This window comes from Parasteatoda tepidariorum, chromosome 3 (assembly GCF_982258835.1).
Source record: "Parasteatoda tepidariorum strain Cologne lab strain chromosome 3, Ptep-v5.0, whole genome shotgun sequence".
Lineage (NCBI taxonomy): Eukaryota > Metazoa > Arthropoda > Arachnida > Araneae > Theridiidae > Parasteatoda > Parasteatoda tepidariorum.
This window is the reverse complement of record NC_141757.1, coordinates 3,680,527-3,705,870: the sequence shown is the minus strand read 5'-3', so window position 1 is coordinate 3,705,870 and position 25,344 is coordinate 3,680,527. Positions and strand designations below refer to the sequence as shown.

Here is a 25,344-nt window from a genome sequence, read left to right as displayed (position 1 = left end):
TGTGGTTTTTTATTGAATTTCAGTTTAATGTTTTGGTGTGCTTTATTGTCAAAGATCCCTAAATGTAAACATTACACATTCTCTGTATTTTATATCATAACCGTCGCTGTGCAGCCGACCCAATTTTTTGGGGTTCACGAGATTTTACGATGGAGAGGAAGACTACGAGAACCTCCCACGGTTAGCCTGACAGCAAGGGATCCGTCTACCACTGAAGATATTTCACGTCAGCACTGTGGTAGGTGCAAGCCGGATGCGAAATTCATATCGACCAGACTTCGCTGGGATTCGAACCCGGTTCATTGGAAGGTGAACGCTCTATCTCCTGAGTCATCACTGCTCTTTTGATCAATATTGTAATAATTCGTTATAAGTTGATGAAAAAATAATTGACGGATGAGGACTGTTGCATCAAAACACAAAATGTAACGCTTATATTTTGCAAATATTAAAGAGAAGTTTTTTATATCGAACGCTTCATAAAAAACATTCCAAATATATTTCACTTCCTGGACTACATCCTTCGTTGTGATATTAATATTCTTAAACATACATCTGAAGAATTTCTAAGCTCATCGTTCATTTATGTTGTGATGTTAATTTTCTTAAATTTATTTAAACCTCACGACTTGCTGGGATTTATAAATTATTGAAAACTCTTATAAATGACAAAATTATGCTTAAATTTCATCACAAATGCCAATAATATAACTGATTGGAGTATTAAGCCTGTTTACACATTGCCTCGTAAGCAGCGGAGGAATACACCGGAAGTTCTTCCGCTTTTAGGAAGCAGAAACTTTTTTTTTACGAAGAAATGTTTGCTCGGAAATTCGTTATTCATACAGCAACTAATTATTATGTTTTATTTCATTTGCGTTCTAATGAACGTAGTAGATTTTAACTGCATAGTTTTAAGTAGTTTAAGTTTTAAAAATACTTTTAAGCTTAAAATTTAAAATACGCCAGCCGAGTTCATTGCAGAACTTTTCAATGAATGAAATGGAACAACAAATCGCTTGGAAAGAAAATTCGGAGTTATAATTTTTCAGGAATAAGTAAATTCTTTTTTCTGTTTGAAAAGGAACCCTTAAATTGCACAAACAACGCTCCTTAAATAATAGAAGTCACTAAAAAGGATACTTTTCTGTTTCGGGTTTTCTTTCCGCTGATGCCAGCTGCTGAACTGTAAAAAAGTAATAAACATACGTATGGAAAAAAAATGAATGCATTCATATTTTAAAAATACACTAATCCTAAACTTAATCTTAAAAAGTATCGACTAATCCTAAACTTAATCTTAAAGAGTATTGACTTAAAAGTATCAACTATTTTGAGAGTTTTTAATACACTCGGACTTCTATTTAACGAACTTCTATTTTGCGAATTTCTCTATTTAACAAATTTTTTTTCGAGGAACCCAGAACATTTAGGAAATTCCTTCGTAAAATAACTTCCAAAATTCGAAGTGAATTTTCCAGTTAACGAACTCATCTTTGAGATCTATTTTCTATATTTCCCAAAATATTTCAAAACATTTCTAACTTGTTAGCGCATTTTATGGGGGAAACGAATTTGAATTGATTTTTGAAGCCGCTTAACTTTTAGAGAAAGCGGTAAAATCCCGTTTTGTTTGCATTTCATACAGGATTTCCTACCAAAAATTAATTTACGAGAAAGCATAACAGAAATTTCTAAAGCATGGAACTATGATGTTGCAGATCGTACTATTCGTAACAGTTTTGATAAAGCTGGATTCTTAGCGCGGAGGACGAGGATGATATTTCTTTAGAGGAACATTAAAAAATGTGGGTACAGCAGAGAGAGAACCACGATTTTCTCTCCATTGATTCTGAAGCTGCAACCACAGTAACATTAACTGAATCGGATATTTTGGGACAGTATGAAAAATAAAAACAATACAGCAATAAAGTGTGAGGAAGACGAAGACAGAAATGATGAAGTAATCACCAAACCTTCGCGTGATAAAATCATTCGAAACAATTCGATAGTAGATAATTTACAAGATAAAAGTGCATTCATTTTAATTGTGTGTGCTGTTTACGAATTTAAAATCTGTTTTGTGTTGCTTAAGTATTTCAAAGGGTGAATTTCTATTTAACGAATTTTCCATATAAGGAACAATTTATCGGGATTCAGCGACTTCGTTAAATAGAGATTTGGCATGTACTTTATTCTACTTTCATGGAAGCATCTTTATCTTGAAGAGAATAGAAAAACATAGAAATTTTAATTGAAAAAAATTAAGATCAGTTACTAGTCGTAGCTAGGCGGTGGGGGGAGAAGCTAAAAAAAAAAATGTTCTTAGTACACGAACATTCCAACCCGCAACAGCCGAGAGAGAGAGCGGAAATTACCGCGTCGGAAAACTCCCGAAATGAATATCTCGTGAAAACGTCGTTAATTAAATCTTTCCAGAAAGTAGCCGAGAAGCTGAGGATCCCAAGTTAAGCGGTAATTTTCTCACTTTGATTTCGAGGCTAAAAGGCTGGAGTTGAGTTGCTTTCTGCGTGTTTGCTCGTTGCGACGAGGTCTCCTCTCTCTTTGAATGGCATCTTTTCCTCTCTCTCCACTCAAATAAATTCCCATAAATTACTGGTGCAAAACGGGGCAAAAGTTGCCTGCCCGGAATGGAATGCCCTTCTCTCTCTCTGATGCTCCCGTAAAGATACTCGGGGGGCAATAAATGCTGGAGTGGAAAAGGGAGGGAGGAGGGCAAGTGATATTGATGCTACGCTGATTTGTACCTTGTCACAACCGAGGATACACCAAAAAGGGGGTTACTGGGATTTTGAGAGATAGAAATTTTTGGTTCTCTTTTATTTGGGCAGCGTTTTTGAGCGCCGCCAACTTCTCTTCCAAAAAGGACAAATACAAATCTTTTTAAAATATTCGGATTATCCATTATTTTCATTGCAAAAAAAAAAAAAAAAAAAAAGCCTTGAAAAATGTTGATTTTATGTTAGCAAGTAAATAATAAATAAAAACTGAACTTCTATACGCATTTATAAATTATAGTGTATTTTTTTATTTTTTAATGTAATTCTTGATTAATATTTTCTTAAATTTAAATTCTATTATTTTGCGCCATTTTTTAGAATCCTTTGAATATAACAGCTTTAAGCGAAAACTGTTCTTAGTTTATTACACTTATTAACGATTTTTATGCTATATTTTCCTGTTTCTAGTCAACACTTTGGAAGCCAAAATTGAAGAGAAAAAAAATAATAATAATGTTGTTTTTTTGCTTCAATTTTAGCTTTGATTTGATGTATAAAAGTGTTGACTAGAAACAGTCAATAGTAGAATAAAAATCATTAATAATTGTAGTAAACTAAAAACAGTTTTCTCTAAAAACTGTTATATTCAAAGGACAAAACAATCGAATATTCTAAGAAATGGAGTAAAATAATATAAGTAAAAGCGCAGTTATATAAAAATAATAATAATTTAAATAATAAATAATATTTATAAATAATATAAAGTTCAATTGATTGCAAATAGCAAACAAGTAAAAAAATTAACAAAAAACATCTTAATTTTTCTTTTTATCTGCTCATTAAAGTAAAATTAAAATCAAAATTTCATAACAATGCATTGATCTTAACTCTTCACATCAAATTCAGAAAAGAAAAATCATTTGCTTAATTATTTCTAAAACAAAAAAAAAACAAAAAAAATACCAGAAACATTTTAGATTTAAAATAAACATTTTAAATCTTTTAAATGTTTTTTTTTCCTTGTTTTTTTTTTCTTAATATATTTCTGCTAAGAACATAAGTTAAATCTTTACTTCGAAGTAAAAATGCAGAAGTGCCCTCTCCCACGACAAAAAGTCTTCTTCAGATATCTTCGATAAAAAAAAAATTTTAATAGAGCATATTTCGTACATTTTGTCTAGTGCCTTAGAGTACATTTGTCTAGTGCCATTTGCACAGTTATCCAGTGTTATAGTACACTTTGTCTAGTTCCATCCTTGTTCCCCACAAAATCCAATTTAGTATTTAAAAAAATTCTTCCTTCCTCTTTTTTAAAGAAAAAAAATAATTATAATTTTGTAATAAGAAACTTCATCATGCTTGTTTCGTTTTTTCGTTATGCTAAGGTAAAGAACATCTTCATTAAAATTATAAAAAGCTAATTAAATAATAATTGTTATAGAAAACTTTAAAAATTTATAAAATTTTCTTTATTCTGTAAGAAAGCCTTTTTTTCACCCTTATTTAAAAAGGAGAATGGGGCCAACTGAGTGCGAAAAAGTCGCCAAGTAAGAGTCTTGCCCTATTTAATATCGTCTGCTCGGCTTCACTTTCAGGCGAAGAAAAGAGCAATTTTTGAAAGAGAGCGAGAGAGAAAGAGCGGAGCCCCAAAAGATTCTACAGAGCGGCACAAATGTAAAACACAAATACCTTGTGTTCTTCATCGAAGTTATTTGCCCGTTTCTCTCTCTCTCATCATCAGTCGATTATCTCATATATTTATTGAGAATAAAAGGTATTCCGAAAATTAAAAGCTTTATTAAATTTATAATCCTTGACATATTCGAAAAGAGCATTTTTTTCTTCCTTTTTTATCTTTTTCTAATGTTCAAGTATGAAGGAACTGCATTAATACGTTAAAAATGAACTTTCAAATTTTTGCACTGTTTAAAATCTTTTGCTAAAATGTCTGTTTAAAATCTTTTGCTAAAATGTCTGTTTAAAATCTTTTGCTAAAATATGTTGATTTAAAAAGTGCCTTTATTTTATTCAACAAATTTTTCAAATTTACGAAATCGATTTAAATTGTTTTCTTAACTGATCGGTCGGGTTGCAAATTATTCTTTTATATATATAAAAAAATATATATATTCTTAAAAATTATTTTTGAAACAAACTGCAGTTTTTCTTCGATTTTTAAAGTATTACTTTTAAATTACATGGAAATGAAGCACACGAAGAATTCTTTGGGTTATGAATTATTCTATTGTAATAAAAAAGCAGCCATTTGAAAAATCAATTTCTTAAATTTTCAGAAAAATGGTATTTTTGAATAAAATAAAACACGTAATGAACTCTTTTAGCTTTAAATATTTAACTGTTTTATTTTATTTGTTTAAAATAAAGTTATAAGAGGAAATAGTTTCTCAAATTTAAAAAACTAAGTAGTGCAAATTTGGTACTATCTTATATGTTTATTCTAAATAAAAGAGAACTACCCCTTTTAAAGATCACACTTTTTTTTTAATGCATGGCTAATGTTTCTTACACTAGAGAGCACTGCAGGATTTTTACAGTTCATATTTCCGGATTATTGTATCTAGTTTATTTTTAGGCCATTTGGCTCAACGTGTTCATTATGTTGAGTGTGTTCTAACGTATGCAAGGCACATTATTTGCAATAAGAAGAAATAGCAATAAACAAATCAAAAGAAGCCAAATTAAGACATCCCAAGAAAGCGAGTTCTACCATGCCACAATTTTTAACAATATATCTATAAATTAATATTTAAATTTTTTTTTTACTTCAAACTATGAAAGTATCAAAAGGTTCTAGATAATTGTCTCAGAAAGGAAAAGGTATGTATTTAACATACAAAGAAGTTTAGGTTCTCTTTCATTTCGATTTTAAAGTAAAGCTGTATTTTAAGCAAGATTTGCATATATGCTGATACTCTTTCTGAAATTAATAGCTAAAAAATATACATCATATTCAGCATTTATAAACATTTAAATGCTTTTTTTTCTTATTCTATACAATTTGATTTATATATTTTTCAGAGCCACAGGGAAACTACAATCGGAATAAATAAGTCAAAAAATTTCCTTATATACGCAATTTTAAATCCTTTTTTCTTATATAAATTCATAAAATGTAGTGCATACGAATGATTAATAAATACAGTCCCTGGCCAAATTATTAGACGTACTACAAAATTCTAGGTAAAATCTTAATTATCAGGTTATACTATACAGCTTTATTCTTTTGACGCGGTTTGAACTTCTTTACGTTCGTCTATCAATTGGTTAAATTAGTTAGACGATAGATTATATAAATATAGAATATTTATTACATCATGTATTATATTAGTATATTATAATAATTAGAACAAATTATTCGGCGCACTATACTGTTTTAATAATTTCATGTTTTGCACAAGTTTAAAGCAATACTTTTATATTTAAACATACATGTAATGGATTTTAATTCAAGAGAGTTTTTATGTGCTTCCTATTTTTAACGTACTGCATTACAATGTTAATCAATTAATATACGAACGTAAGCAAGTGTAAACTTAGTGTAGAACGTAAAAAAGTTTCTTAATCATAATTCATAAACGTTATTGAAGTAGCTAACTCTGTATAATTTGATAAGGTACAAAAAGAAAGAGTGAAAGAGTCATATCCTAATTATTAAAGTGAAGAATCCGAATTCGTCATCACTTTCAAAAATGTGTTAACTTGATTCACTAGTCTTAGTTCGAAGCATTGTTCCAAACTTTTTGAATTAAATGTTACTGAAGGACTTGACTCTTTATATAATTTTTTTCCACGTTTGATAAGGTACAAAAATAAAAAGTATATTTATACGTAGTATCCTAATTAATAAAGGGAAGAATCCAAAATTCGTCCCCATTTTCAAAATGTGTTAGCTAGATTCACTAGTTTCAGTTTCTTAATCATAATTCTTCTAATCATTTTCTAACCATAATTCTGCTGGAGTTCGATGATAGAGAAGCGTGCTTGTTTGAAGAATTAAAATAAAAAAACTGAGCATAGTGAAAGCAATCCCCCCCCCCACCCTTCATCGTTTTCTAATGAAAGGTTAAAACTAAATGGCAGGTCATTTTGACGAAAATGCACATAGTTCAGATTTTGACAAGCAATTACCTCACAAGACTCTTTAACTGCGTATACGTCAGTCCATTCCAGCAATAAGCACGTGAGGAAAAAAAAAGGGGGGGGGAGTATCGAAAGAAAGGATTTAATTAAAAGCTCCCCAGAGTGTTACATAAACTCCCCACTTGGCATCATCATGCAAAATAACACCTTTCTTCTCTCCGGGGAGAGAATAACTTCGCATTCCTCGGCAAGTCGTTAAACTTTGATACTCAAAAAATGACTCCGTTTAACAGGAATTCGGGAACGTTTTATTCTATTTTTAAACTCTCGACCAGCGAGTAAAATGATTTCGTAAAATTTAGAGTCCCCTTCTCTCTCTCTCTATTCTATTGCATACCTTTTTGTGCCTGTTTTTGCTTTTTTATTCTTCGACCCATGAATCGACGGTGGCGGAGAGAAACGGTTAACGAGCCGCTAAAAGGGTTGCCGGTACCCTGTAAGCTATAAGCACATTTAAATGAAAAAATGTTGTCACTTCGTATTTCATTCGGGTGTATATATCCTGATTGTAATGAAATTTTAATAACTGAAGTCCGGGATCGGGGTGTTAAAAGAAAATTAAGAAAGCCTTTTCATTTAATTATGCTTCGCTTGCTAGTTTTCTAATTAAGAATATTAATCCTTAAGTAGGGTGAAATGAAATATTTATCAAAGAAATGGATCCTACCAAAGTAAATAAGTAAGTAAAAGGAAAGAAATACTAAAATACATTTAAAATATGGAATTCTAACTCCGATTTCCTACTTATATGTTTTCAACTGAAATAAAGTGAAGCAAGAGAATGAAAACTATTAAGCATGTATAGAGATACACACAAGTAAAATAAAAGTTGTGATCGCCTTATCACTGGTCAAATGCTTTTTCTTCCTGGATTGACTCCGTTAAACGCCGCAACAATCATGGGTTGCAAAAACTATTTCGATTGATGTGTTTGTCGTAGGATTGATTTACAAATTTTGCTTATGTACGTGTTTCAAGACGTCACAAAATACTTTTCCATCTTCAGCATTCCTATTTATATTGAAATCACCGTCAAGGCAGTCATTATACGTTAATAATAAAAAGAATATAAAAATACTTTAAGTTATTATTATGTAATTATACATTAAAAATGCCTGCTAGTGAAAAGAAAAAGAAAAACAGGCAGCGGTCGCCATAGCAACGCATGCAATGACGACGCATGCGCACTGTTTACTATGACTCTTGAACACAGTTGAAAAGTGTGTGGATGCCATCAAATCCTAACCAAGACCTATTTTGTTAATGGGTAATAAATAAAACTATAATTTTGAAACTACTTTCTGTATCGATATTAGACTTGTTTTCAAAAGCGTGGTTCTGAATTATTTTGAACTATTTTTTTTCCTCCAGCAACTTAATACAGTACAAAACATTTAACAATTGTAATACGCACGCATGATCATACGTATCACTCGTTGGAGTTTGAAAGTAAGAAAAAACAGTTGCAGAATAAACAACAACAACAAAAAATTGGGTTAATAGGGGTCCCTTCTTACAGATATACACACCTTGCAGCGTGATTTCATACTTGAAATAAGGTGTTGCAAATGGCCTGAATTGTCCTGTGGCCATTTCATTCCGTCAGACTCCAACAAGTGTTACGCATGCATGCGTATTACACTTATTGAATGGTTATTTGTTTTGCATTGTATCAATGTGTATCATATTTCATTAAAATCGGGCCAGTAGTTCTAGAGACAATCGACTCAGTCTACAAATTCTCTTTAATATCTTACATCAGTGCATTAGGTGATTTAGGAGGATGGTATAGTGAAAATAGTGGTGGCATACCTGTTAATTCTAGCATGAGCATAGATTGATGCGCTGTATTCTCTTCTTGGAGATCTTCTTTCTAATATAAAATCAAAACAATTATTTTTTGATCTTTAATTACAGTTCTTTTTATTTATATATATATATATATATATATATATATATAACACTAAAAGAGTTGCCTTAATACCATACCTGTGACGAAAAAGAAAAGAAAAAAAATCATTTATTTCCCAACTACTATATTTAGAATAATACACAGGTTAAATAATTTAAGGAAAAATCATATAAATGACCATAACTCAAAAAGTCGTCGGAATTTAATAAAGTTTACTACTTATGTAATAAATAAGTATTATTTTAAAGCCGCTGTTGAACAGCTGACCCAATTTCTGGGTTTACGACTATTAATGTTCAATTCCGTAGCCTTGTCATTTTGAACCCAATCCAGAAGACGGTTAGTCTGGTGGCAAGGGGACTGAAACCCATGATCCGTCTACCACTGAGGATATTTTACGTCAGCTTAATTCTTTAAAAAAATTTCGTTTAATAAGTTTAACTTAGACTAGTTAACTTAATTTTAAAAAAAAACTTCGTATTTTTTTAAAAGATAATATTAAAATAATATGAACAATAATTTAAAACAGAATTTTTTTTTTTTCAATAGTTGTTGACAGCAACATTACTGAAAAGCTTAAAAAAATTATTCCCAACCTTGCTTTACAAAGAAGAAAAATAAATTTTTATTTTATAATAAATAATTCAAAGCAGGGACCATGCTTTTCACAGAAAACTTCAACCAGTCCCTAATTCCCCCTATCAGTGTTATCAAAGTTGCATTGAACAATGATAACTTATATGAATGAAAAAAGTTTAGATCAATAGTTTTGGACAAAATTTTGGAAATAATAGACTTAATTGCAGAAAACCTTTCATAACAATTGAATTACAAGCAAATCCCACTGTAAATGTGTGGTACTTTTTAACATTTTTAAAGCAAGAATATTTCGTTTAAGAAAAAAATTACCTTTGGACTAACAAGAGGGCCAATTTTTTGGAGTTTCCAAGAATCTTCCATACACAATCTCTTTGATCTAGGACCTAATGATAGAATTCTCAGGTTAGTTTTTTATGAGCTAATTGTGGACAGAATCAATATTTCAAGTTATGGATAAACAGTCCCACCTCTATTTTACGAAGTTGCTAAATCCCAATAAAAAATTCGTTGTGTGGAAAATTCGTTAAATAGAAAATTACCATTTGAAATATTTAAGCAACACAAAACAGGTTTTAAATTAATAAACACTAGACATAATTAAAATAGCTCTTGATTCACCTTTATCTTGCAAACTAGTATCTACTATCGAATTGCTTCGAATGATTTTAACATTTTATCATATGAAGATTTGAGGATTTCTTCATCATTTCCGTTTTCAACTTCTCACAATTCATAATGAATTGTTTTTATTTTTCCAACTTTCCAAAATTTTCGATTCAGTTAATGTTTCTGTGGTTGCAACTTCAGAATCAGTAAAAAGAAAGTTATTAATCAGTACATCAATGTTAATTTCTTGACTCTTTCTTAGCAGTACCTACATTTTTTAAAAGTTCTTCTGGCTAAGAATCCAGCTTTAACAAAACTGTTGCGAATAGTACGATCTGCAACATCATAGTTCCATGCTTTAGAAATTTTTGTTATGCTTTCTCGCAAATTAATTTTTGGTAGGAAATCCTGTATGAAATGCAAACAAAACGGGATTTTACGGGGTCTCTAAAAGTTAAGCGGCTTCGAAAATCAATTCAAATTCGTTTCCCCCATAAAATGCGCTAACAAGTTTGAAATGTTCTGAAATATTCGAAATAAAGAAAGTGAATCTCAAAGAAAAGTTCGTTAAATAGAAAATTCCCTTCGCTATTTGGAAGTTATTTTACGAAGAAATTTCCAATATGTTCTTGGTTACTCGAAAAAAAATCATCATGTAGATGATGGAATTGTGATGTTTAGCTGAATTATAAGTATTTATACAGAATAAATAAAAAGTATAAAAAATATAACTTTTCGTTATCCGTGGTGCACAATAGTTTATTTATTTATTTGTTTTGTTGGGCGACATTTTTTAGTCTTTTAAATAAAAAAGTTTTTTTACTAGTTGGTGTACTAATGGATTAAATATTCTAAGTTTCTGTTTAAGGACGGTTCTGAAAGTACATAATAGACTCACTGGAATTGGATACTTGCAAGTAGAGGAGAAGAATACCGCAAAAATCATTATGATTATGTCTAATCATTTGGTTGTGCATGGTGTGTTAACGATACAGATATTTAAGCTCGATTTATTATCACACTGAATTAATTTCAGTTGTATATTTGATTGGATACCTGCAAGCGACGTCACGCGAGACACGATGGCTCAGGGAATAGAGCGTTCGCCATACAATGAGGTGAACCGGGTTCGAATTCAGGCGATGGCTGGTCAATAGGAATTCGCATCTGACTTGCACTGACCACAGTTCTGACGTGAAATATCTTCAGTGATAGACGGATCATGGGTTAGAATCTCTTTGCCGTCAGACAAACCGTGGGAGGTTTCCGTGTTCTTCCTCTCCATGAAACGCAAATGCGAATTAGTTCCATCAAGAAAACCTCCAGGAAGGCAAATTTCTCCTACTACTTGATCCTTGTCTTCTGGATTGGGTTCAAAATGACAAGGCTTCCGGGTTGAACATTAGAAGTTGTAAACCTAAAAATTGGTTCCACTGTCCAATGGCGGTTATAAATATAAAATAAAAAAGCGACGTCACGCGTGCGTGTCGAACCTGATTGGGTGCTTAGTCACGGCGTACACCAATACCGCGATTTACCCATGCGTGACGTTGTTTGCAGGCATCTAATTTAAACCTTAGTCGCCATCTTGGGAGTCTAGCACTTTAACTACTGAGCTATCATTGATGAAGATGCAAATATTTTAATTATTCTTTAACGACAGGTGTTTTCATTATGTTGCATAAGGCGATATAAATTCCTACGTTAAAAGAAAGGTTTGTTTAATTTACTTTCATTACTCATAAGGATATCGGAATCTCGTATGATTTAAGATGTTTGTTGAGATTTTTCATTGTATTTCCGAATTTTAAGACTTTATTTCAAAGGGAAAAAAATATATGTAAGCAGGCAGGAAATTGCTGGTTTATTTTACTATATTAATTTTTTTTGTAACCGTCCTTGAACCCGGTTTAGCGACTACTCATGTTGAATACTTGTAATTTCGAACCCATTCCAGAAGACAAGGGAACTCCTGGATCAAGTATTGGGAGAAATTTGTCTTCGTGGTGGAATTTTTGATGGAACTAACCCGCATTTGTGTTACCTTGGGAGAAAAACCACGAAAACCTCCCATAGTTAACTCGACGGCAAGAGGACTCTAACCCATGATCCATCTACCACTGAGTATACTTTAAATGAGCACTGTGGTCGGTGGAAGTTGGTTGCGAATTCGTATCGACCAGCCATCGCTGGGATTCGGACCCGGTTCACCTCATTGGAAGGTAGACGCTCTATCCCCTGAGCCATCTCAGCTCTATGATATTAATTGACTAAAGTGCCTTAGTTTTTAATGGGTTAAAGAATTCATTCTTACCTGCCAGCCTATTTATTCTGTTCGCTCTCACTCGAAGATAAGTCTGAAATTAGAGGAATCAATTGATCTATAATAAATGTTTTCTTTTTTTTTTTTTAATATAAAAACAAACAGATATTGACATATTTATTCACAATTATTAACCACATATTCTTATTGCTATACATTTTAAAAAAAGTTCTAAAAATTATCTGCTAATCTAAGAAAGTGTCGCATTTATTTCCCACCATGTCCGTCAAAATTATTAATGAAAATATGAACCTAAAATTCAAAGAGACATTACCTCTTTTCGAAATTCTGGGCATCTCCTCTCAACATCATGATAAGACTGGTACCGAGATGAGGTCATCTGAAAAACAAAATCGGCACTTGTTATCCTAGTACTTATCGGCACTTCAGTGGTACTATCTAAATCTTTGTTGAACTCAGTACCCAAGTTAAAAATTCCTGACGGTCTCATCAAAAATATTTTGATGGTTTATGCTGGTTTCAGTGCTATTCTTGATGGTCCAACATCATTTGATGGTCATCATCATCCAACATTTTTCCATTATGCCTTCATGGTTTTTGATATGACCGCAAACTTCTGTCATTCCAGGATAAAAGTTTATGATGGTTAATCATCAAGAAAAGCTTGATTCTCATGGATAAATAATCCATGATGGTTCCATCTATAATTCCATGATGGTTAAATGGGAATTCTTGTTGGTTTTCAAGAATATTACCATCATAAATCAGCTCGAATTCCTACATTGGAATAATGGTTGTGCATGATCGTTCAAACATTTGATTTAACATACTAAGATGGAAAATCGCGACGATCCATAATGGTTAAATAATGCATTTTTATGATGGTTAAATAATAATTCTTGTTCATTCAGCAGGAAAATACCATCAAAACAATTTTTTATTTAGGTTGGCCCATCATAAATCAGTCCGAATTTCTACATTGCGGTGATGGTTATTCATGATAGTTCCAACATTTGATTTCTTAGACACTACGAGGGAAATTCGTGATGGTTCAACATGGACATGCCATCAAAACAAGTTGTCATTTGTATGTTGAACAATCATAAATCAGTCCGAATTCCTACATTGGGATGATCGTTATTCATGATAGTTCCAACATTTGATTTCTTAGACACTATGATGGAAATTCGTGATGGTTCAACGTGGACATGCCATCAAAACAAGTTGTCATTCGTATGTTGAACAATCATAAATCAGTCCGAATTCTCACATTGGGATGATGGTTATTCATGATAGTTCCAACATTTGATTTCTTAGACGCTATGATGGAAATTCGTGATGGTTCAACGTGGACATGCCATCAAAACAAGTTGTCATTCGTATGTTGAACAATCATAAATCAGTCCAAATTCCTTCATTGGGATGATGGTTATTCATGATAGTTCCAACATTTGATTTCTTAGACGCTATGATGGAAATTCGTGATGGTTCAACGTGGACATGCCATCAAAACAAGTTGTCATTCGTATGTTGAACAATCATAAATCAGTCCAAATTTCTACATTGCGGTGATGGTTATTCATGATAGTTCCAACATTTGATTTCTTAGACACTACGAGGGAAATTCGTGATGGTTCAACATGGACATGCCATCAAAACAAGTTGTCATTTGTATGTTGAACAATCATAAATCAGTCCGAATTCCTACATTGGGATGATCGTTATTCATGATAGTTCCAACATTTGATTTCTTAGACGCTATGATGGAAATTCGTGATGGTTCAACGTGGACATGCCATCAAAACAAGTTGTCATTCGTATGTTGAACAATCATAAATCAGTCCGAATTCTCACATTGGGATGATGGTTATTCATGATAGTTCCAACATTTGATTTCTTAGACGCTATGATGGAAATTCGTGATGGTTCAACGTGGACATGCCATCAAAACAAGTTGTCATTCGTATGTTGAACAATCATAAATCAGTCCAAATTCCTTCATTGGGATGATGGTTATTCATGATAGTTCCAACATTTGATTTCTTAGACGCTATGATGGAAATTCGTGATGGTTCAACGTGGACATGCCATCAAAACAAGTTGTCATTCGTATGTTGAACAATCATAAATCAGTCCAAATTTCTACATTGCGGTGATGGTTATTCATGATAGTTCCAACATTTGATTTCTTTGACGCTATGATGGAAATTCGTGATGGTTCAACGTGGACATGCCATCAAAACAAGTTGTCATTCGTATGTTGAACAATCATAAATCAGGCCGAATTCCTACATTAGGATGATGGTTATTCATGATAGTTCCAACATTTGATTTCTTAGACGCTATGATGGAAATTCGTGATGGTTCAACGTGGACATGCCATCAAAACAAGTTGTCATTCGTATGTTGAACAATCATAAATCAGTCCAAATTTCTACATTGCGGTGATGGTTATTCATGATAGTTCCAACATTTGATTTCTTAGACGCTATGATGGAAATTCGTGATGGTTCAACGTGGACATGCCATCAAAACAAGTTGTCATTCGTATGTTGAACAATCATAAATCAGTCCGAATTCTCACATTGGGATGATGGTTATTCATGATAGTTCCAACATTTGATTTCTTAGACGCTATGATGGAAATTCGTGATGGTTCAACGTGGACATGCCATCAAAACAAGTTGTCATTCGTATGTTGAACAATCATAAATCAGTCCGAATTCCTTCATTGGGAAGATGGTTATTCCTGTTGGTTACCATCAGAAAATATAATGATTCATGATGGAATTATTGATGTTTACCATCAAGATTATGTTGTTCCATCAATGGAAAACCATCAGAAATTTTGACTTGGGTATAAGATCAATAGAACGGTGTGCTCATAACTTGGAATTTACAGTCAAAATGCTAATATTAAAGATACAAAAAACTATTGGCGAGTTAAAAACTACTGAGGTGAAAGATGTCATGGCTGTCTCTAGCTCTAACGAAGAGAAGCAGCTCGAGGTGGCAAAAAGTAGTTGAAAGTTATTTGCAGGAATATTTAGCCTCAATCGATGTTCATAAGTTTTGCTGGTGCAACGTTTTGTGCACGAACTGACCTCTTAATTATAACTAATGAATGTTCGATGGTATTCCAGTTTTCGTCCTCATTTCAGAAGAGAAAAAAATCCCTGACTTTTCTTGGTGTATCGGGTAAATTCCAAACCATATATTTTATCTATTCCATGCAATTTTTCACCAGAAAAATTTATTTTTATTTTATCTGTAATGTCAAATATTAGATTTTGCGAGCAAAAAAAAAAAAACAAAATACATAATAGAATGATAATGGAAACATGAAAAAGTTTCAGTAAAAAAGTGGGATTTTAAAAAATAATTGTAATAGATGTTAAAATTATTTAACTCGAACCTCGATAACTATTTACTGTTACTGACAATTACTGTTACTGTTACGGACTGATTATTTTCCAGGTATAATATAGGAACTTTCCAGTAGTTTTGTAAAAAATTGCTAACTTTTCCTGCTTTTTAGAGTTAAGTTAAGCCTCCATTCCTTAAATGGATTCAATTTTTTATAAAAACAATCCACAACATTGAACTTACTTACAAAAAGAAAAAAAGAAAAAAATTAACTTATTGAAGAAAATTTAAATCCAAATTTTTAAACAATAGATGGTCTTACCAATTCTTCGTCTCCGTTCAACCATTCTTTTCTTCTGTAAAAAAGAAAGCTTTTGTGAGTGAGAATATTATGGAATTCAAAAAATAAGTAAATAAATAAGCAAATTATATATAAGCTCATGTTAAGAGCCTGAGTTCGCTTGGGCACAAGTTATTCTTTATTGCATTTTACAATCTTTGATCCAAAATATTTAAATAGGCCACTAAAATCGTGCTTGAAATCTCGTGCTGAGGTATTGTGTTTGGATGTTTGTAAAAAAAAGATTTAAAAAAAAGAAATAAATAAGAAATTGAAATAAAAAACGAAATATAAATGAAAATAACCAGTGCTGTTGGAATAAAGAAACATGGCCATTGAATATGGAATCGGTGCCGTGTGGCAAACTGCGAGTGATTTTCATGGCTTTCCCCTGCGTGTAACCAAAATGTGTTGCAGTGCACTCAAATATTTCGTAACAAATGTAAACAGATCCTAGCCTTTAAAAGAAGTGTTAATTCTTTTAAATTTTATTTTAGAAACATTTAAATTTATAGAAAGGACAAAAAAAAAATGGGTGTTTAAACACCTAAAATCCTCAACGTGGATAAACTGTATATTGACTGAGTTTCACAGGAAAGGTTATACTTATAAGTGTTATACATGTTGGGCGCATCCGTTTTCGGCTAATCTTTGATAACGAACAAATCAAACTCGCTTCAGTACTATCGTCAGAACAAGCTATAAAACAATATCCCTCTATTACTTCAATTTGAGCTTCTGTTTTCACATTTTGTAATCTGACAATCTTATTACGAAAATATTTTGAATCATTCTTGAAAGTTTCCGCACATAACTTCATTTGAATTCTCTACTCGCTTTATGTTTTGTTCTGTTTTTTCTTTGCATTTTCTTTTCTTTTTTTACGTCGCATTTATTACTTAATGTGTTCTATTTTGTTTAAAGCAATTTGTTTTTTTTTTTAGTGCTTCTCACACTATTGTATATTTTGCTTTGGCTACATTGATACAATAACAGAAAGCACTCCTTTTTGCTGATATACTCGTGTGAGCTGATGAAGTGATTATATCTTTTCTTTAGGGGGGTGATTATATAGGAAGTGATTATATCTTTTCTTTTATCTTTTCTTTTTTTTCTTATAATTTTTTTAAATAAGTTTCTTCTCTTTTTTCATTATTCTGTTACTTTTTCCATGTTTCTCTACATTTTGAAAAAAAAGCATTGAAAAAAAAAAAAAAAAAAAAAAAAAACAGAATATGAAATGTTATATATAACGTTTGATTACATTCAAGCCGTTGAACCCAAATTTGATGTAATTAAATAATTAATAGGAAGCAATTAGATATTCTAAAAAGTTATTTTAAATATAAAGTTTAATTTGAAATTGGCTTAAAGGAAATTGTAACACTCTATTTTTAATTGTGAAAACAGTCACATAAGGTGCATAATAAATATTATTCTCATAAATAATTTTTCCATCCATAGCTTCCTCCTTAGAATGAGAAAGTACTCACGTGACGAGATCGTTCAGTTTGTCCAACTCCATTAGATAGTGGTCACTTAAGTCTTGTAAAGGAATGGTACGTCCACATATCGGACATATGGGAGGTTGACTTGAATCACAATTCCACCTTGGAATCACTGAAATAATTAAATTATATTTTATTTCTAAAGGCGGAGAAAAAAATGAATTAAATATCATAGCTGCCAGTATGGATAGGAAAAAATCCAGTAGATTTCATGAAATAATATAAATTTCATGATAATTCTTGCATAATATACTATACGCATTGGGAAGTTTAGGGATTTTTACAGTCATCAAAATAGAAAAACTGCAATAATTTCAAGTCTTGATTGACATTAAACATACTTGAAATGTTATGTATTACGTTTACTCATTATTTCGCTTATTAATAGGCATTTAATTCATCCAAGATAGTTAAATGATTTTTTTAATTAACTTAAAAAAGATAGTTCTAAATAAAAATAAACGAAACATTTTTGAACAAAAAGAGTTTTAAACTGATTTCAATAAATGAGGTAGGCTTCATTATGTATTAGTAATACTTATTTAAATAATCAAGCAATAATCAGTATAAAAGTTTTATTTCAATTGGGATTTTTTTAGAAAACTTACTCAATTTTAGAGAATTTTCTAAAATGTACAAAAACTAGGAGAATTTTGATTAAACCAGGAGAAACTTGCAAAATCCCAAAAGTCTACCGGAAAATCCAGTAGAGTTGGCAGCTACTCATTATCTATGCTTAACAAAATCGTATGCTTCATATAATCATGACTATTTATGCATTATATATTAATATAATTGAAAGATTCTATTTTCATTCGTAAATCCGATTCTGAAGAAGTGGGATATATATATATATATATATATATATATATATATATATATATATATATATATATATATATACAGTAGAGCGCCGATTATCCGAACCCTTATTATCCGAACGTCCAATTATCCGAACTATGTCTGAATTCGTTTTTTTTTTTCAAAGTTTAGAATACTTTTTAACTTATCAACAGTTTTTCTAAAATTCTGAAAAAGTAGATCATTCGGATGAAAAGATGCCAGATTATGCAGCAGAAGAAATAGAAGACTGGTGTCGAGACACTGAAAAAGTCCCGTTATTTCAAATGATGATGAAATAGTTGCTAAAATTTTGAATGAAAATCGGAACTCCACAGACAAAGAGGAAGACATAGGTGATCAAGTTCAAAATAGTGGACCTTCTCATATAGAAGCATGCAATTCATTAGATATTGCAATGAATTGACTAGAACGCCAAAATGATGTTGATCCAGTTCAGTTGATCTATTTAAAAGAATAAGGAATATGGCTGCTCAAAAAAGAGCATCTTCTTTGAAACAAAAGTCTTTGCTGGATTTCTTTTGTAATGAAAATAAAGAAAAATGTGGTTAAATCAGTAATTGACAAAAAAAAATTTAAAAAGCTGACATATGATTAAAAATATTCAAAATGAAATAAAAAGTTTTAAAAAAAAATAAATAAAAATATTTAAAATTTGAAATTTTCTTTTTAAACAGAGCTATTTTAGATAGTACTGCCTGTCCTAAACCTGGAAAAAGTGTGAAGGCAAGTTAATGCATAAATAATGATCATTTAAACTAGATTTTAAACAACCTTCCAATTATCCGAACTTTTCATTATCCGAACGACGTTCGGTCCCGAGCAGTTCGGATAATCGGCGCTCTACTATATATAGATAATTTTACTTATCTAATTTAAATCGTTGGTAACTTGATTTAAAAATAAATTGAATTTATAGATGCTAAAGAGATAATTTAGCAATAACGCGAAAATTCAGTTCTTGATGCTACTTTAGTGAAGCGGCTCCCAACCTTTATACTCAAATACCCTCATGGCTCAGGGGATTCCAATGGGGTACCCTGAGATCGAATCTCAGTGATGGCTGGGCGATACGAATCCCCACCCGACTTGCACCAACCACAGTGCTGACGTGAAATATCCTCCGTGGTAGATGCATCATGGGTTTGAGTCCCCTTGCCGTCAGACTAACCCTGGGTGGTTTTCTTCTGCATCTAACACAAATGCGGGTTAGTTCCATCAAAAAGTCCCCCCCCCCGAAATGATATTTCTCCCAATACTTGATCTAGGAGTACCCTTGTCTTCTGAATCAGGTTTACAATTACAAGGCTACGGAGTTCAACATTAGTGGTCGTAAACCACTAATCTGTTCAATGACGGTTATTAAAAAAACAGAAGAAAAAAAATTTAACTACGTTGTAATAGAAATTTTTAATTTGCGAAAGTCCGCCAACCATTGGTCCAGAAATAATCTGAATTCTAAGAATGTTCGCGGGAAAAAAAATTCCAGGTCCTGTTTTTAAATCCTGAAGTGATACGAAAATCTCGGAATTCCGAGGTATACCCGAAATACCATCACCTTTAATAATAGTTGTAAATTATCTTCATCATAAAATGTTTCATAATAATGTGAAGTAATGTTACTCTAACAAAAATAAAGGACTGATTCCGCTGACAGGGGTACCCAGATAGCAAAATAAGGTTTATGTTCACTCAGCAAAAACCTTTTAATGTCAACCAAAAAAGGTTTGTTATTCGGTTTACGCAAAAAACCTTCTAACCTTAAAACAATATCTGTGATAATCTGCTCTATGTTACTCACATTACCCTCATCCAAAACCTTGGAAAAACAACCTTCTATTATAGAAAAACCTTAAATCGAGGTGGACTTAGGATTTTCAAGCGTGAAAAAATCAGTTAATAAAGCTAGTCTGAAGGTGAAAATAATCTTTAAATCCAGGTAATTATAAGGTTTCTTATCGCAAAGTCTTGTACGCTGATCTTAAAAATCCACCTTGTCATGAAATTTTACTCGACAATGCAATTTGATCCCATCGCTAGTGTGACCTAAATGTCCATTTTACATAAATGACAATATTTTTTAAAAAAGTTTTAAAAATGATTTTTAATCCTTTTAGGATGAAAGGTTTGAAACTGCACTATTTTTGCTTTATTGAAAAAAGGTTTTCAGTTCAAACATTTTTGTGATAATAAAAAGAAAATTCCGACGCTAGGCTGCCGTACGGTTGTATGCTTTCTGGGATATTAACGATTCCAATATTTATTCAATATCCGCATATATCGAGTAAAACAAATATCATTTAAAAAAAAAAAAAACGTTTCGCTTTTTATTGCATAGATACTTTGTACGTCATTCGATTTGCATACAATCGTTCGATTGCGTTACTATCATAAAACGTTTTTGCAACCTGACCTAACCGTTTAAAATCCATACATTTTGAAGCATTTTTTTAAAAATATAACTTCCAGTACGTAGGCGTTTCGATTATCTGCAAGCAATGGAGGGTCTCCTATCGTTTACTCGGTCGACATTCGTAAAATAAAGGAAAAATAGGGAGAAAATAAATACGGGAGTATCTATGACATTATCAATTACTTGTGGGGAAGAAGAATCAATTACTGGAGAGGAGAGGGGGATAAAAGTTCCTCTTGTTCAACAATCTCTCTACCTTATTTATTTATTATATTGTTACAGTAGAGATGATTGTGGAATTTGAGAAGCTGTTCGGACAATAAGATTATGACCACATGCGAAGGGAGTTATGATATTGGGTGCATCCACCTTTTCCGGTCTGGTTTAAAGTGTTTCAGACTTATATGTATTGTTCTGTTATAACGACGATTCGCAGTAGCAGATTGAATTAATTGTTTCAGTGAGCATTTCAGAAAACAAGTAAAAAAAATTAAAGTCAATTCTTACTTAGGTCAACAAAGGAAAATTTTATTTTAGATACTTTTCATTAAATAATTATAATTTTTTATCCCATATAAAACTAAAATCAATTAAATAAATTAAATGAATGAATTAATGTTTCAAAAAAAAACTATATTAACATTAGGTGTCGTCCAAGTTCAAAAAAATATATTTGAACTTGATCGGATGCATAAAAATTATTTTATTAACGATTGAAAATTTGTACAAGATAGAGGGAGAGAATGAACTAATAGCAGGAATTGAAAAAGACCAAAAGATAAGTACAGTAGGGAACCGATTATCCGGAACGATCGGGACCATCGCTATTCCGGATAACTGATTTTTCCGGTTTTCCGAATCGCTACAAAAAGCCGTCTTTTTTTATTGTTAAACCCAACTAAAAAAAAAAAATTTGGAAATAATCTTAAAACGAAGTAATACACTAATGATTATTTCCAAAATGATGGTAAGATAAACATCTTTCAAAGTAGAAAGAAAAATACTAAAATCTTATGAGGAAAAAAAAAAATTTTTGTTTTGAAAATAGCGGGGAAATGTATGGAATTTCATTCCGGTTTTTTGGTTTTCCGGTTTTCTGATTTCCGGATAACGGGTTCTGTACTGTAGTATTTTCTGACGTCATTAATAACACTGAGTGTTGATTTCAATTGTAGGCTGCCCAGAAAGGAAACAAGGGGGATATTGTTGGTATATGATCAACAGAAGAAATATTCTTTTGTGGCAGATTTCTTAGGAATAATAGAAGAATATCCCTTTTTTACGCGGAAAAAGATACCTTGACAATTGGTCACCCATGCTTTTGCTTTATAAACATAAGGGGCTGTGGTGGCTCACGGGATAGAGTCTTCCCATGAAGTAAACCGTGTTCGAATCTTAGCGATGGCTGATTGATACAAATCTGGCTTCCACTTACCACAGTGCTGATGTAAAATGTCCTCAGTGGTAAACGGATCATGGGTTATGGAGTCCCCTTGCTGTCAGGCTAACCGAGAGAGGTTCTCGCGGTTCACCTTTCCATGTAACTTAAACGTGGGTTTGTTCCATCCAAAAGTCCTCCACGGAGGCAAACTTTCAACCAATAATTGATCCAGGAGTCTTCTGGATTGGGCTCAAAATGTCAAGGCTACGGAAGTGAACATGAGTTGTCGCAAAGCCACAAAAAAAATTGGACCGACTGTTCAACGACGGTTATAAAATAAATATGCTACTTAATTTGTGTTGACAATATTTTAAGTTACGAAATCAGACTCAAAAACTTACTTTCTCTGGGAAACTGATTTAACACAGTATAACACTGGTTTAAGTTTCAGTGTAACCCTGATTTAAGTTTTAGCGAAACACTGTATAACACTGATTTAAGTTTTAGTATAACACTGGTTTAAGTTTTAGTATAACACTGGTTTAAGTTTTAGTGTAACTCTGATTTAAGTTTTAGCGAAATACTGTATAACACTGATTTAAGTTTAGTATAACACTGGTTTAAGTTTTAGTGTAACCCTGATTTAAGTTTTAGCGAAACACTGTATAACACTGATTTAAGTTTTAGTATAACACTGGTTTAAGTTTTAGTATAACACTGGTTTAAGTTTTAGTATAACACTGGTTTAAGTTTTAGTATAACACTGGTTTAAGTTTTAGTGTAACTCTGATTTAAGTTTTAGCGAAATACTGTATAACACTGATTTAAGTTTAGTATAACGCTGGTTTAAGTTTTAGTGTAACCCTGATTTAAGTTTTAGTGAAACACTGTATAACACTGATTTAAGTTTTAGTATAACACTGGTTTAAGTTTTAGTATAACACTGGTTTAAGTTTTAGTATAACACTGGTTTAAGTTTTAGTGTAACTCTGATTTAAGTTTTAGCGAAATACTGTATAACACTGATTTAAGTTTAGTATAACGCTGGTTTAAGTTTTAGTGTAACCCTGATTTAAGTTTTAGTGAAACACTGTATAACACTGATTTAAGTTTTAGTATAACACTGATTTAAGTTTTAGTATAACACTGGTTTAAGTTTTAGTATAACACTGGTTTAAGTTTTAGTGTAACTCTGATTTAAGTTTTAGCGAAATACTGTATAACACTGATTTAAGTTTAGTATAACGCTGGTTTAAGTTTTAGTGTAACCCTGATTTAAGTTTTAGTGAAACACTGTATAACACTGATTTAAGTTTTAGTATAACACTGATTTCAGCTTTAGTGTAACATTGTATAACACTGATATAAGTTTTAGTTGTCTAGTGTTTAATAAAATAAATAAAACCAAAACTAAATTCACAGCACAATTTTTTTGCCGTACTGCATTAAAAAAAAAATACTAAAGCATTCGACAGTCATGTATTCCTCTTCCTTTCAAACTAAACTATTCAATACTTTGGCGGAGGTTAAAACTCAAAATAAAATATAAAAAATAAATAAATAAAGTAAAAAAACTGAAACCGGAGAGAGGGAGAGACTTAAGATGGAGAATGCAGAAGAGATAACTGGGAGAAATAAAGATCAATGAAAAAAAAAAAAAGAATACTGTAGTTCGCATCTTGGAACTCCCAAGAACTAATAACTGATGAAGAACTCGTGACTGTCAGAGGATCTAAAGATAAATGCTCTCCCCCCCCCCATCCAAGCATTCGAAAAGGGGAGGGGGGGTCGAGAGAAATGATCACAAGTGTAGAAACCTTTTATTGCATTTGATAAGGTCGTCCTTTAAAAGATGAGCTCCAATAGAAGTGGATTTATTATTAAAGTGGGCGTGGCCGTTTTTAGAGTTTGTATTATACATTTATTAAAATACTTGTGAGCAGAGAGCGGAACTTTTTTATGGGTGTCATTTAACCTCTTCTCCTTGTTTCCTTTACTTATTGCAATTCCGCTTTCGCCCAGCAATTTATGTATTTGGTTTTTGTACCGCTTTTCGGGTTACTTTATTGAAAGTTCTACTCCCGAGACGGTACTCCGCCCCCGCTTTTATTATTTTTTTTTTTTTGAGGATTTATCTTGTATCATCGCTAGTAAGAATTAACCCTTTCCATAGCGATCGAGGAATTAATAACTATTTTTGTTTAATGGAATAACAATTTGAATTCCACCCAAGTTTGATTATTTATTTTATTTTATTTTTGTGCGTCAATGGCGACTCCCTTCAAAGATGAACAAAAGAAAAAGAAAAAGAAAAAAAAAACTTTTTTTTTTAAACCAAGGGGGAAAAAAAGCGATCGAAATCTAATCTAAAATTAATGAAACTTAATGAATGAATTAATATTTGAAAAAACTGCATTAGTAGTCATCCACTACAAGCTGAACTTGAGTGAATGAATAAAAAGTAGTTTATGAACGATTGAACAAGATATATAAATATATATATATAGGAAGAGTGTGAACTAATAAACTTCTTTTTTTGCTCAAGTAGAGCTATAAGTCAGAAAGGATCACTGATGCTGTTTTTAAAATGTGTGAGAGACTGAATCGCTGATACTAGCAAAATTTAAAATAACGACTTACGCTTAAGCCATCAGAATACTCCATTCAATTTTTCACTCATTCCTATTTAATGAATGAATTAATATTTGAAAAAACTGCATTAGTAGTCATCCACTAGTAGTCATCCACTACAAGCTGAGCTTGAGTGAATGAATAAAAAGTAGTTTATGAACGATTGAACAAGATATATAAATATATATATATAGGAAGAGTGTGAACTAATAAACTTCTTTTTTTGCTCAAGTAGAGCTATAAGTCAGAAAGGATCACTGATGCTATTTTTAAAATGTGTGAGAGACTGAATCGCTTATACTAGTAAAATTTAAAATAACGACTTACGCTTAAGCCATCAGAATGTTCCATTCAATTTTTCACTCATTCCTATTTAATGAATGAATTAATATTTGAAAAAACTGCATTAGTAGTCATCCACTAGTAGTCATCCACTACAAGCTGAACTTGAGTGAATGAATAAAAAGTAGTTTATGAACGATTGAACAAGATATATAAATATATATATATAGGAAGAATGTGAACTAATAAACTTCTTTT

General features: G+C 31.7%; 1 protein-coding gene across 2 annotated transcripts in view; it reads right to left on the bottom strand.

Annotated features, from left to right (window-relative positions):
- Nucleotides 1-25,344, bottom strand: part of LOC107451065 (uncharacterized) — a 74,866-nt gene that overhangs the window by 9,182 nt on the left and 40,340 nt on the right. The window contains exons 3-9 of one of the 2 annotated variants that reach the window (XM_087158611.1): nt 17,504-17,630; nt 15,993-16,026; nt 12,618-12,683; nt 12,335-12,377; nt 9,724-9,797; nt 8,715-8,775; nt 1,144-1,186 (exon numbers count right to left, since the gene is read on the bottom strand). In XM_087158611.1, coding sequence (XP_087014737.1) covers nt 1,144-1,186; nt 8,715-8,775; nt 9,724-9,797; nt 12,335-12,377; nt 12,618-12,683; nt 15,993-16,026; nt 17,504-17,630 — 448 coding nt within the window. The remainder of the gene's footprint in view (nt 1-1,143; nt 1,187-8,714; nt 8,776-9,723; nt 9,798-12,334; nt 12,378-12,617; nt 12,684-15,992; nt 16,027-17,503; nt 17,631-25,344) is intronic. The other variant, XM_087158612.1, reaches the window with a different exon arrangement.